A 13,312-nucleotide genomic window follows, 5' to 3' on the forward strand; every position below is an offset into this window, starting at 1 on the left:
TTCTTCAGATTACCTGTGTGGCTGGCTGTGCTTGTCACGTGTTCACTTGTCACCCTGCATGTCCCCTGTCATAAACTCACCACACACACTTCTTTGTGATTGTTTTTCTCCTCTGCTAGATAATCAGTACCATGATGGCACAGTCTGTATCTGCCTTTGTTCATCACTGTATCCACAGTCCCTAGCACATAACAGGTGTTTAGTAAGTATTTACTGAATGAATAACTAAATAAATAAATGAAGCATGGGAGGATAACACAATGATCGGTCCCTGTTAAGGACTGAATGTTTGTGTCCCCCCAAAATTTACATGTTGAAACTTTAACTCTCAGTGCAATGATCTTTGTAGGTGGGGTCTTTGGGAGGTAATTAGGTTTAGATGAGGTCATGAGGTTGGGCTCCCCACAATAGGATTTATCAGTGTCCTTATAGGAAGAAGAAGAAGACACAGAAAGAAGGCCACCATCCATCTGCAACCCAGGAAGACAGCCCTCACCAAGAACTGAATCTGCTGGCACCTTGATCCTGGACTTTCAGCCTCCAGAAGTGTGAGAAACAAATGTTTGCTGTTTAAGCCATCCAGTCTATGGTATTTCATTAAAGCAGCCCGGGCTGACCGACAGTGTCCATGCTTAGGAGTCATAGGATTGAAATCTGTCTTTGTCCTTTACTTGCTATGTGACTATGAGCTTATTAATTAATTCTAAGCTTCTGGTTCATAATCTATAAAATAATAAAACTAATGCATTTTCTTGTGTGAGGATTAAATACATAAGAGATAAAGTTGCTAAGGCACTGTAATTGGCACATGGTAAGAATTTAGGAACATGTTTTATCAATAAGTGCTGATAAGCTAAATGTGAGTCAGAAACTTAACTTTGAAAAACGATCACTAAAAATCAATATTGGGCTAATTTAATAAAATACCCCACCTTCTTTCATTAGCAGAGCTAACAGAATAGAAAGATACTGGTTTCTTCTTGAAAAGTGAGAAAATTACAGGTTTCATATCTAACAATGGAGCCCCATTCCTGAAAGAAATTATCAGGTGTATGAAATAACGACAACCCACCAATTCTTAATGTTATATCAACAATTTGTGATTTGCAATGTTTTACATAATTGGAGAAGCATTAAGACTTCAATTTGATAATAAACATCAAAAAAGAACGATAATTATACCCACAAGCTTTAATGATCTAACATTTGTGTAGTAAAAATAGAATAAAAACACAAACACAGAAAATCCTTAGGATTTTTCTTGCTTATAACAAGATTTTTGTTTTAAGAAAAGCATATTTTTACTTATAATAATAAATGTAAAAAAGAAAAAATAATAAAAGCATATTTTAAAAAAACAGATTGCAATCTTATTTGCACACTATTTCTTCATACTGCTGTCATAATATTTACGAAGAGTTGTTACACTAGAAAAAATGTCATCAGTAAAATACTTTATTTTATTTAATTATAAGTCAAAAGTGTATTAATTTGCAACTGAGCAAAGCAATCAAGCACAAAAATAAAGTTTCCTATTAAAAAGCGCCCCTAAATTTATCTTCATAAGCATCTTCTGAACAGCTCCCAATGCTCCCAAGATTGAAGAATTTTAGGAGAGAAGGATCAACTTCCTTTCTTCTCAACTAAACACCCCAGTTCTTAAACCTGCCACTACCTATTATTAAAGCTATATTTGGAAATGGTAAATTTAACTTATAAATGGTTTGGTTGTCAGTTTATCTGAAAACATTCCAAAGCATACAGCTTTGTATACCAGGATTACCATGCAAGGAAACATCAAATATGAAAGGGGAAACAAGCTCATCATTGCTATAATTCCAGGGTTGGGTTCCAACCCCTAACTGTTAAAAACTTTGAAGGATGTTTTAATAGTGCAAGGAAATGGGGATTCTTAGAACATCTTAGAATATATTAAAATCGGCCGGGCGCGGTGGCTCAAGCCTGTAATCCCAGCATTTTGGGAGGCCGAGACAGGCAGATCAGGAGGTTAGGAGAGAGACCATCCTGGCTAACACGGTGAAACCCCGTCTCTACTAAAAAATACAAAAACTAGCCAGGCGAGGTGGCGGGCGCCTGTAGTCCCAGCTACTCGGGAGGCTGAGGCAGGAGAATGGCGTAAACCCGGGAGGCGAAGCTTGCAGTGAGCTGAGATCCGGCCACTGCACTCCAGCCTGGGCAACAGAGCCAGACTCCGTCTCAAAAAAAAAAAAAAAAAAGAAAGAAAGAATATATTAAAATCATAATTGTGCATAGCTGTTGACTACCCACTTCTAGAAGTTTATCCTAAGAAGAAAATATCATACCAAGTGTTCAAACAATGTATGCTCAGGAATTTCACTGTAGTATTTTATATAATATGAAACAACTGAAAACCACCTAAATAACCCTCAACAGGCAACTAGCTAACTCATCACAGATAAACATGACCAAGTTTATTTAGCCATTACAATAATTACATATTTCTATCTATTGTCATGGATTGACCTGTTGGGTGAAATAGATGCTCCAAAACAATATCCTATAAAACCACTTTATATGAAACTGTGTGTAGAATACAGTTGACCAATATCTTAATGATGACTGTATCTGGATTATGTGATTTAAGATTACTTTTACTTTCTTTACACTTTCTAAAAGTTTCGTTATTAACATTATTTTCAATTAGGTAACCTCTTTACACTATGAAAAAATAATAACTCTTTTCATTTTGGAAAAATTAAAAAAACAACTTTTCCCCAATTGATGACAATTCTGTAGTACAAATAGCGGCCAGGTGTGACCAACTGAGACTTTAAAAAATAAGCCCCAAAGTCATCAGTCCTATGTATCCACTGCCTTTTTACAGAGCAGATTGTGGGGCAACTACTGGGCCAAATTCCCTTCTCATCAAGTGGCTTTGGGAAAGAAAGCATAGGAGAGATGACCCTGGTTTATCCTGTATCTAGACAGGTCACTCTAGGCTGTTTTCATGGCTGGATTGCGAACTTCTCGAGGCCTGGGAAAGTGTTTTACTAATTTTTTCCTGTCTTCAAAGGCTAGCACAGACACAAAGTAAGCAGTGAATCTGTAGAATGGGACTAAAATAAACTGTCATGCTTTGTTTGCTTCTGCACTATCAAAATGGCTTTGGGGAAGCCCCTGATCAAAACCTGCCTATAGGGTTTTGCTTTACATACTACAGGCACCACTCTCAGCAAAAGTGAGAATAAAGAATTGGAAGATAAAATTGCTTTATCATCTAATTCATTTAACCAATTATTGTCTTGAAGGGAGAGTCCACATAACTTCAACTACATAATCCTATAGACTACTCCTTTAAAAATTATCAGCAAATCCTCTAACTGAATTCAGACACAACTGTCCCATCATCTGAATTTATTTTTACAAATATGATGTCTCTTGGTTTGCTTATTTTTTCATCAGCAGTACAAGAGATCAATTTTATTATACTGTATCAAGATTAAGCTTTATTTTATATTAGTATTTATGTTCAAAGACATTACAATATATAGACATATAGTCACCTAGTATCATTGAATGACAGTGGGGATAATACTAGAATGATTTTAGCCTTTTCATATCCTATTACCATGGTTACTTTTTTAAATCAAAGCCCCAGAGATGAGAGATACTATCATAATCTCTTTAGAAAAAACCTTTTGCTTAGCACAGATCACTTATAACTTCTTTGTGTTCCTAATAGGAACAAACACACACAAACGAAAATCCAGCACAAATTCTCCTTTTGATATGACACACACATTAGTATTAGAAAAAATAATTGAATGAAATAGTTTCTCAAGATTCACAGAACTGACATGAAGTAACTGCTCTTCACTCTAGCTATAAGTTCATTTCTTCCCAGAAGCAATGCTAGCAAATTCCACTCTTAGGTAACAGCTAGACCAACCAGTAAGATTGCCAGTATCATTATTTGCAACAGTGACAACGGGGACACAAGCATTTTGTTATACTGGACATTTAATGATTTACTGGCTCAACCTAAGTAAACTCGTAATGCTGGGTAGTTTCCTTTACCTTGGCCAGATGAGAGTTGATCCATTTTGTGAAAGTTCGTTTTTGTACTATCTCTTGCTCATCTAGAAGGAAAAAGAAATCTGGTTAAATAATGTAATATTTCATGAAGTTGTATAATGAGAAAAAGTCCTAGTTATACAAATCTGGAAGGAATTGTGAAATAGTTTTCTCATTCATTTTACCAATTATTGTCTTGAAGGGGAAAGTCAACAAAAGTCGACCTGTATAATCATATAGACTATTCCTTTTAAAATTATCTGCAAATGCTTTAAAATTTGCCATATGTTAGCACTATGTTTACCTTCGTCCACTTATTTAAAATTCATATACTTCAACAAACCTGTTAAAAATAAAAATTCACCAAGACCACTAAGTGCTGAGTTTCATGCTAACTGCAAAGGAATACAGAGGGCTGAATAGGGCAAGGTCTCTGCTATAAAATATCTAGAGGTGGAAATGGACAAGCAAGGGCTATGAATAGCAGAGGGTTACAGAGTAATGCAATAAGATAGAGCCGTATACATGAAGCACTAAAGGAACTTCACCCAGATGGGAGTGTGGTGACTACACCCTGGAGTGACCTCCAAAAATTCCCACCACATGGAGTCCCCATTTTTATGCTGGCAGAATGTGGGCAGAACCTGTGACTTGTGTCTAGCCAATAGGATATGACAATGGTGATGAGATGCCACACTTGTGATCATGTTACTTTATGATACTCCAGCTTAGCTGACTGGAATGAGAGATTCTCCTGCTGGCCTAGAAGAAGCAACCAGCCAGGTTGTGAAGTTCCTTTGGAAAGGCTCAATGGCAAGGAACTTGAGGTTCTCTTCAGGAGTGAAGTGCAATCTCACTGAACAGCAAGCAAGGCACCAGGCCCTTGTCAAACAGTCACAGGGAATGAATTCTGCTAACATGGTGACAGAGCCCAAAAGTGGGTTCTTCCATAGTTGAGCCTCCAGATAAGAATGAAATCCAGCTGATGCCTTAGTTATAGCCTTGCAAGACCCTGAACAGATAATGCAGCTAAGCTTTGCATGGACTCCTGACATGCAAACATTTGCAGATAATAAATGATTGTTGCTTTAAACTTCAAGGTTTGTGGTACTTTGTTAGGTAACAAGAGGAAACTAATATAGAAAGGGAAAGAGGTAGGGTTTGTGAAGGCTTTAATTAGAGGTTTGAAGAGATAAAAATGATGTTGGTAGTTTGACAGGAACAGCATTGAATATGTAGATTGCTTTGGGCAATACGGCTATTTTCACAATATTGATTCTTCTCATCCATAAGCATGGGTTGCTTTTCCATTTGTTTGTATCATCTATGATTTCTTTCAGCAGTGTTTTATGGTTCTTCTGGCAGAGATCTTTCATCTCTTTAGTGTATTCCAAGGTATTTTATTGTGTGTGACTATTGTACATGGGGTTGCATCCTTGATTTTGCTCTCAAGTTATAAGTTGTTGGTGTATAGAAATGCCACCAAATGTTGTACATTGATTTTGTATCCTGGGAGGGGGATGTGGGTTGAAAAACTATCTATTGGGTAATATGCTCACTAACCAGGTGACAAGATCATTCATACACAAAACTCAGCGACACACAATTTAGTCATGTAACAAACCTGCACATGTAATCACTGCACATAAAATAAAGCTAAAAAAAAAAGAGATAAAAGCCACAGAGAAGTGGTTTAATACCTTCAAAAGAAGAAGTGAATTTTATCCACCCTACCAGCATGTCAGCTGTTAACAAACTAGTAAACACTATGTTGTGGGGGGCATAAACAAGAAATAATTTCAATCCCTCGCCTTTGAGGGATGATACTCAAATCTCTGTCTTTGTCTCTGACCTTGTCTGTGCTTCAGCCCAGACCATTTGCTTGTCTACTAGAATGTAAAGCCCAGGAGGACAGCAACTTGATTCCCAATGCCTACAAGTACAACCAATAAGAATGAATGAGTGAAGAAAATAAATACAAAACCTTTTAATTTGGAGAAATTTTGAATCTATCTATAAAACTGACAGAATCCATTACCTCTAATATATTTTAACATGCTCTTTAATTTTCAAGTGTATATAAAAAACAAATCAGTATAAAAATAAGTAGCATTTCCTGTATACCAGGCACTGACATTTAGATAAATCAATCACTTTATATTTTAATTATCATTTATCATATATTACATATAACATGATATATATACTAATCCATTAATTCTTGTCACAGATCTATGAGCGGGAACTATTATAATGCACATTTTACATACAAAGCTGTCAAGACACTGAACTACTAAGGTCATCCAGTGGCAGAGCCATGCTGTAGACTTCAGAAATCTAGTAGTACACTCTGCCATTATACTGTCACTCAAGGGTAGCATAAAAATTACCACATTCATCTATCAAATTTTAATCTCATGAAAATTATAAATTTATAGTTCAAATTTTTTATCCTGAGAAACTTTAGGTTGTATAAATAAAGTTAGGTAGCAGCAAAATGATCTTAACTAATCAAGGTAGGTTTGATGGAATTTGGAACTTTATAATGCATAAAATCCAATTCAAAATCTAAAATAAACACAGATTATATGTAAATTGTTTATACTCAACTTGAGATTATATTCTTTTATAAACATCACAAAATACCACTGCTTAAAAATGTCAATATAAATTGGTATAATATGTTAATGTATACTGTCATAAAATTAAATATATAATCTGATGATATATTACTTCTTAATATAAATTGTTATATTTTCACTATTATAACCTTTAATGAAATAACAATACTATTGTAACAATTTCCTCTGATGGTAAATCTCTGAGTTTATAGTTAGACTTCAGCTAACTGGCCTTTTTTCAGAATCCTCAAATTATCTTTTTTTGTAGCACAGCATATATTTAAATGTCAAATTCTTTACGTGTTTCCTTTTTTACTATGGTTGCAAAAACAGATTTTACAAGGTCCTACAATTCACTTTTTGTATTATCAGACTTCGCTGAATTCTAAGTAAATATTTTTCTGATTTTACTTACTATTTTCCTAAAAGAAAAAAATTTTTTAATTATTCAGCAAACCCTCATTTTTTATGTAAAACTTGAAAAACTTACTCCCAAGATTTGGTAGTTAAACCTGATACCAAGAACATAAAATGTTTAATTTGTGGAAGTAACAGAAACACGCAACGAATGTCTATCAACTTGTGTTAAAAGTTTAACGAGCAATAACATTTCCTTTTAGTGCTGTTGACAAGGAACAAAATGAACCTTCATGACGAGGTCTATGAAGTTCTTAAGTACCGTCATGCACTGCATAATGATTTTTCGGCCAATGACAAACCTCATACATGACAGTAATGCCATAAGATTATAAACACAACTGAAAAATTCCAGTTGTCTAGTGACCTCCTCCCACTATTGCCTTTTCTATACTTAGGTAACCCATTGCCTTTTCTATATTTAGACATGTTCAGATACACAAAATACTTACCATGTGCTACAATTGCTTACAATATTCAGTACAGTCACATGCCATACAAGTTTGTAGCCTAGGAGTAACAGGCTATATCATGTAGCCTAGATGTGTAATAGTCTATACTCTCTAGGTTTGTGCAAGTACACTCTACAGTGTTCCCACAACAATGAATGCACCTAGAAGACAAATTTCTCAGAATATAACTCCATCATTAAGCTACACATGACTTTATATGTCATTATATTTAAGAAAACAGTTTAAATATATTTAACAAGTAACAACTTTATTAACAATGTTTCTGTCTACAACTTTTCTACTTGAGAAGAGTTATGAGAATTTAGACCAATAGCAAAGGCATCATAAAATGGATGACATGACAGCAGCATCAGGGTAGAGGAGAGGTGGGGCTGGGGAAGCCACACTATAGTGTGGGTGCTATACAGCTGTAATAGGCTCTGATTTAAGACCAGTTTTTGGTGTGGGTGATTATTACTGAGTAGAATTGGTTCAAATTCTCCTTCTCTCCTATAACCTAAATCGTAATAGGTTCCTAAAGGCCAGATTGTGTAACATTAAAAGCAACAACCACAAACGAGTTCCAAAAACTCTCTGGGTCCTTCATCCTTGAGGCTCGCGTTGCTTTCCCTATTTCAAAAGCAGCTAGTCCTACAGACCTCAGGAGCTGGAGTCTGCTGAGGCTATATAAACACCTAGCTCTGGGTAATATCATAAGGTAATATCCCTCTGTAGAAATGAGTAAAAAAATAAAGGGTTCTGGCTGAGATATTCAATTTCTGTATTTCTTTGCCCATTTTTAGATATTTTCTCAGTGTTTTGCCATTTCAGGGCAAGATCATGACACACAACAAATGCACAAATGAGGCCCAATTTAGCAACTGTGATTCCATATGACTATTAAGAAATGATCACAGCTGATGACAGTTCATGATTTTCTTCCTGATGAGTCATACTAATAGTCACCTGTGGGTACTACGCAATTGTGGTTTACTCCAGGTGACTTAAACATGTACCTGGAAGCCCAGCGATCATAATAAAAGGTGGCTTGGGTTATTGTGCAGCCGTTGCAATCAATCACAAATAATATACTGTCTAGAAACATATTAAATATACTTTTAATTTTACCATACACAACAAATTTACCAAATTTGTGATGTGAAACTGTGTCACAGGGTCTTATGACCACTAACTTTTAAATAGATTTACTAAATTACAAAAGTATTAAAATAAATGACAATATCCACTTAACGGATGGTATGTTTAAAATTCAGATAGTAAATGAAATTAGTATATTTTAATATATTGAATACATTCTTCCATAATAATTTATTTCTGAGAGATATAGCATTTCACGTATCAGTATGTACATAATAATGCATAAGGTATTTGCATCAGAATCATAAACTATCATAAAGAGCAAAATAGTAAATTTCTAGAAGTATCCATCTGTAATTAATATCACATTTAATATATATATACTAGGAAGAGTCCGGGTGCTGTGGCTCATGCCTGTAATCCCAGCACTTTGGGAGGCCCAGGCAGGAAGATCACTTGAGATGAAGAGTTTGAGACTAGCCTGGCCAACATGGTGAAACTCTGTCTCTATGAATAACACAAAAATTAGCCAGACATGGTGGTGGGCACCTGTAATCCCAGCTACATGAGAGGCTAAGGTAGGAGAATCACTTGAACCTGGGAGGCAGAGGTTGCAGTGAGCCGAGATCATGCCACTGCACTCCAGCCTGGGAGACAGAGTGAAACTGTGTCTCAAAAGTTAATTAATTAACTAATACTAAGAAGAAAGAAATGCTGTTTATGTAAATATATATAGGTAAGCATGAAATTGCAATCTCTGGCAAAAATAAATAAATAAATAAATGGTACCATGCATTGATACATTTACAAGAAATTGCAGTAGGTTATGACAAACTTTTTGGGGTTTTCTTTTTGCAGATTATTATGCCTGATAGGTTGCTTTAATGATAATGATAGCTTAAATAAATGTCTTAAGGATTTAAATTATCTAAAAATATAAATGTAAATGTTAATTTAAAACAAATCACACATTTAAAATCATATCATTCCTGGTAGTATCTAATAAAGATTTTTCATCATTTTTGATGCAGGCAAATACATCTCAATAAAATATTGGAATGAAATTGAAAAAACAGACAAATGCAGATTGAATTTCTTCCCACAACCAAATGATGTGACTACAAAGGGGGAACACAACAGCAAAGGCATGGAGTGACAAGGTAATGATTATTAATTACCAGCCACAGTCAAATGACTTGATTTGGGATCACAATTATACGGATTGCATATCTACAGTTGCTAAAATCAACGCTAACTTTATTATATATGGGTAGGGACTAAAGTATATTGAATAGTCCAACACAATAAAATGAACAATTTACAGGTGCATATAACTACTCAGTGTTAAAATTTTAAAATTGAGTATATGAATGAAAAACATTTACAGGACCAGGCGGATTTCCAAATACGACCAGAAATCCTTCCCATTTTGATTAGCACATCCTTTGCAATGTGATCTTATTGCCCCTTCTCTTAGGATGTGGTCTCACTTCCCCAGACCTTGAGTCTGGGCTGGCATTGAGATCTGCATTGATCAATAATATGAAAGCAGTGATTTTAAGTGACATCTGAGGTTAGGCCTTAAGAGGACTTGAGATTCCACTTTGGCTATACTGGAATTCAACTCTGCTCTGAGACCTCTACACAAGGAAGCTGCTCTAAGATCCTCGTGAATAAGAAGTCACTTGGAGGATAGATTCTAAACCTTAAGAATAAGTAATATAAGTACAAATTGGTGTGATGAAGGTATATTCCTATTTTGGGAGATTGGGAGGCTTTACTTATTTTTTTAAAACTCTATTGAGGTAAAGGGTTAAGCTGTAACATACTTCTTTGATGTCCTCACCCTTTTTGGCTCTGTTTTATTATAGCCCCTGATTTGTTGGTTATGCTAATATTTGTAGAAAGAGGTCTTGTATTTGCTGCATCATAATGACATTTGTACTACTTTGGCTGGTTTAAGTACAAATGAATGAAACAACCATTCCTCCTTTAGTTGACTTTACCCTGATTTCACCTAGTGTTTCAATGAGTAAAAATACAGCTTAAAAAAAAAAAAAAAAAAAGAAGTCACTTGGAGGAGAACTAAGGTACCTCAGATGGCAGCCAGCAACAGCTGCCTGACTCATGAGTGAGCCGCTCTGGACCTGCCAGTCCAACTGATTCCCCGGAGCTGCATGCAGCCATGTGAATGGGCCCAGGCACAGCTGGCAGAAGGAACATTCAGCTCACTCACATAAACATGAGAAATCCTAAACTGTTGTTGCTCCATGCCACTAAGATTTGGTGGTGGTTTGTTGCACAGGAAAGGCTAACCAAAACAGAAACTGCTACTGGGAGTGTGCTGTTGCTCTAACAAAAATTTAAGTAAGACATACGGCGTTGGCCTTGGGACCAAATAGGGGAAGGAGAGTGGAAGGACACAAAGAGCCTATTAGTGGAAGCTGATTGAGCAGTGAGGGAACCGCCACTGGAAATTGGAGAAAGAGCCGTACGTATTTTGTATATTATATATTCTGTCACCTGCAGTAACTTGAACTCATGATTCTGGCTAGGGAGATTTCCTTGCAGAATGGTGACAGTGTCCATTGGCTTCTTTTAGCTACACTTTATAAGGTGCTGGAAGAGACAGAAGTGAGCTGTTTCATTTGCAGGTACAAGGCAGAGGAAACACAGAGGCCTAGGATATGATGAATTGAAAAATAAGATGTTTTGTTATTCCTAGTCTTTCCAAAAAAAAAAAATTGCAAAGTAAGAAAAAGCTTCTGGGTAAGAGCAAATCAAAGAGCAAATCTATTGTTAAAAACTCAGGAAGAGTTTGACTTGTTTAGCATATAAATGATATCACAGAGTACCTTTCATTCTGTATCTCACTTACTTAATTTAGCATAATGTCCCTCAGGTTCATCCACATCATTGCAAATGGTAGGATTTCCTTATTTTTTATGGAGGAATAATATTCAATTGTACGTGTGTGTCACATTCTCTTTATTTATCTGTCATAGATGTGTTAATTAACTTGATTTTGGTAATCATTTCACAATTTATATGTACATCAAACCATCACACTATACAACTTAAATATATATAAGTTGTATTCGTCGATTATACCTCAATAAGGCTCGGGAAAAAGAGAGCATTTGGAAAGATTTAAGGTGGCACCCAGTTTGACCTTCCCAACTAGACAAACCAGCTTCTAAGCATCTTAAGGAGCACTGCCCACAGCAGCCTCATCTGTGTCCAATATTTGTTTCAAAGTTGAGATTTTCAAGTTGAGATATGTGGAGTTTAAATAAGTCAAACACTTTCTGAGTTTCCAACAATAGTCATACCTTTGAGTTACTGTTACCCTGAAGCTTTTTCTTACTTTGCAAATCTTTTTTTGCAAAGTTGAGTGCACAGAACGCACTACAGACAAGTTTTTAGGAAGCCACAGCTTTCACTGAAGGGACAGTACCATTCCGAATGAACAGGAGACTGGAACCACAACTTTGTGTGGCTAGGAAGAAGGCTAAGGAAACTATCAGTCACAATCCTGAGCTATTTCTTACCAAGATAACAAGGAACATGCCTTGCCCCTGGATGAAAGGAACTGGCCACATGCGGCTCACTGGATTTCAGAATGGCTGGACCACAATTGCTCCCTCTGTTCAATTCTCTCGCCCCTTGGACAGAAGCATCTATTGCAGTGACCGCACTCCTGCCTCATCACTCCATGTTGAAGAATTGGGGAGTGGGTAACTTCTCTTTTTAGTTTACGGGTCTATGGATTGAGAGAAATTTCACCTGAGGAACCTCATCTCTATCTGGACAAGATGCAAACAATGCAACACAGGACTTAGAGCTTGATGCCAAACCGAAGGCTACAGGAGATTTTGATACCTTGAGAGTGGATGAATGTATTTTCCATGCAGGAAGAAAACAAACAGTAGCAACCAGAGGACAGATTTTAAATTATGGCCACAAAATCCTCTGGTCCAACTATGTATCCTTTGTATGATGACTTTGTCCTTCCTCCCATCCAGGGGTAGAATCAATTTCCCTTCCCCTTGAATCTGAACTCGTACGGTACTTGTTTAATTAATAATGCAGCAGAAATGACTTTATGTCATCTGATCTAGGCCTTAAGAGGTCGTAAAGTTTCTGTTTTAGCTGTCCTGGATCTGCATCCTAAAACCCCTGTGCAAAGAAAGCAGTTTATATTAGAAAATGTTTCCATCTGTGCAAGAATTCAGATGTCCCATTTGTTAGCTAGAACTAACCACCAGGCACGAACTAATCACCTTGGATCTTCAAGCTCAGTTAGCCCTGCAGGTGAACTCAGCCACAGGTGAACCCAAGGGAAGTCAACAAACTGAGGCCTGAGACTTCAAGGCTGATGCTTCTGATACCTCCTCTCTCCCACATCCATACATACTTGATACAAATTCCTTGTGGAAAGAAAGCATTTTTCTCAATATCGCATTCCTAAAGATCAGCCCCCTGCCTGGTATATTGTCTTATAGATGTGTCCTTATGAAACCATCCATATTTAACTGTGAACTAACCAGCAAATCCACATACTGTGAGGAAGGATGAATTGTGATTGGCTTAAGTCACAGAATTTTGGAGCAGTTTGTTACACAGCAAAGGCTAACTGAAATAAAGGCATTTACATGTGTGTGTGGG

General features: G+C 36.4%; 1 protein-coding gene across 15 annotated transcripts in view; it reads right to left on the reverse strand.

The window, feature by feature from the left end:
- Positions 1-13,312, reverse strand: part of LOC105489042 (spectrin repeat containing nuclear envelope protein 1) — a 536,331-nt gene that overhangs the window by 434,638 nt on the left and 88,381 nt on the right. For all 15 annotated transcript variants that reach the window (XM_011753636.2, XM_011753647.3, XM_011753641.2 and 12 more), the window contains one exon: positions 4,060-4,121. In XM_011753636.2, coding sequence (XP_011751938.2) covers positions 4,060-4,121 — 62 coding nt within the window. The remainder of the gene's footprint in view (positions 1-4,059; positions 4,122-13,312) is intronic.

The sequence above is a fragment of the Macaca nemestrina genome, chromosome 5 (assembly GCF_043159975.1).
Source record: "Macaca nemestrina isolate mMacNem1 chromosome 5, mMacNem.hap1, whole genome shotgun sequence".
Lineage (NCBI taxonomy): Eukaryota > Metazoa > Chordata > Mammalia > Primates > Cercopithecidae > Macaca > Macaca nemestrina.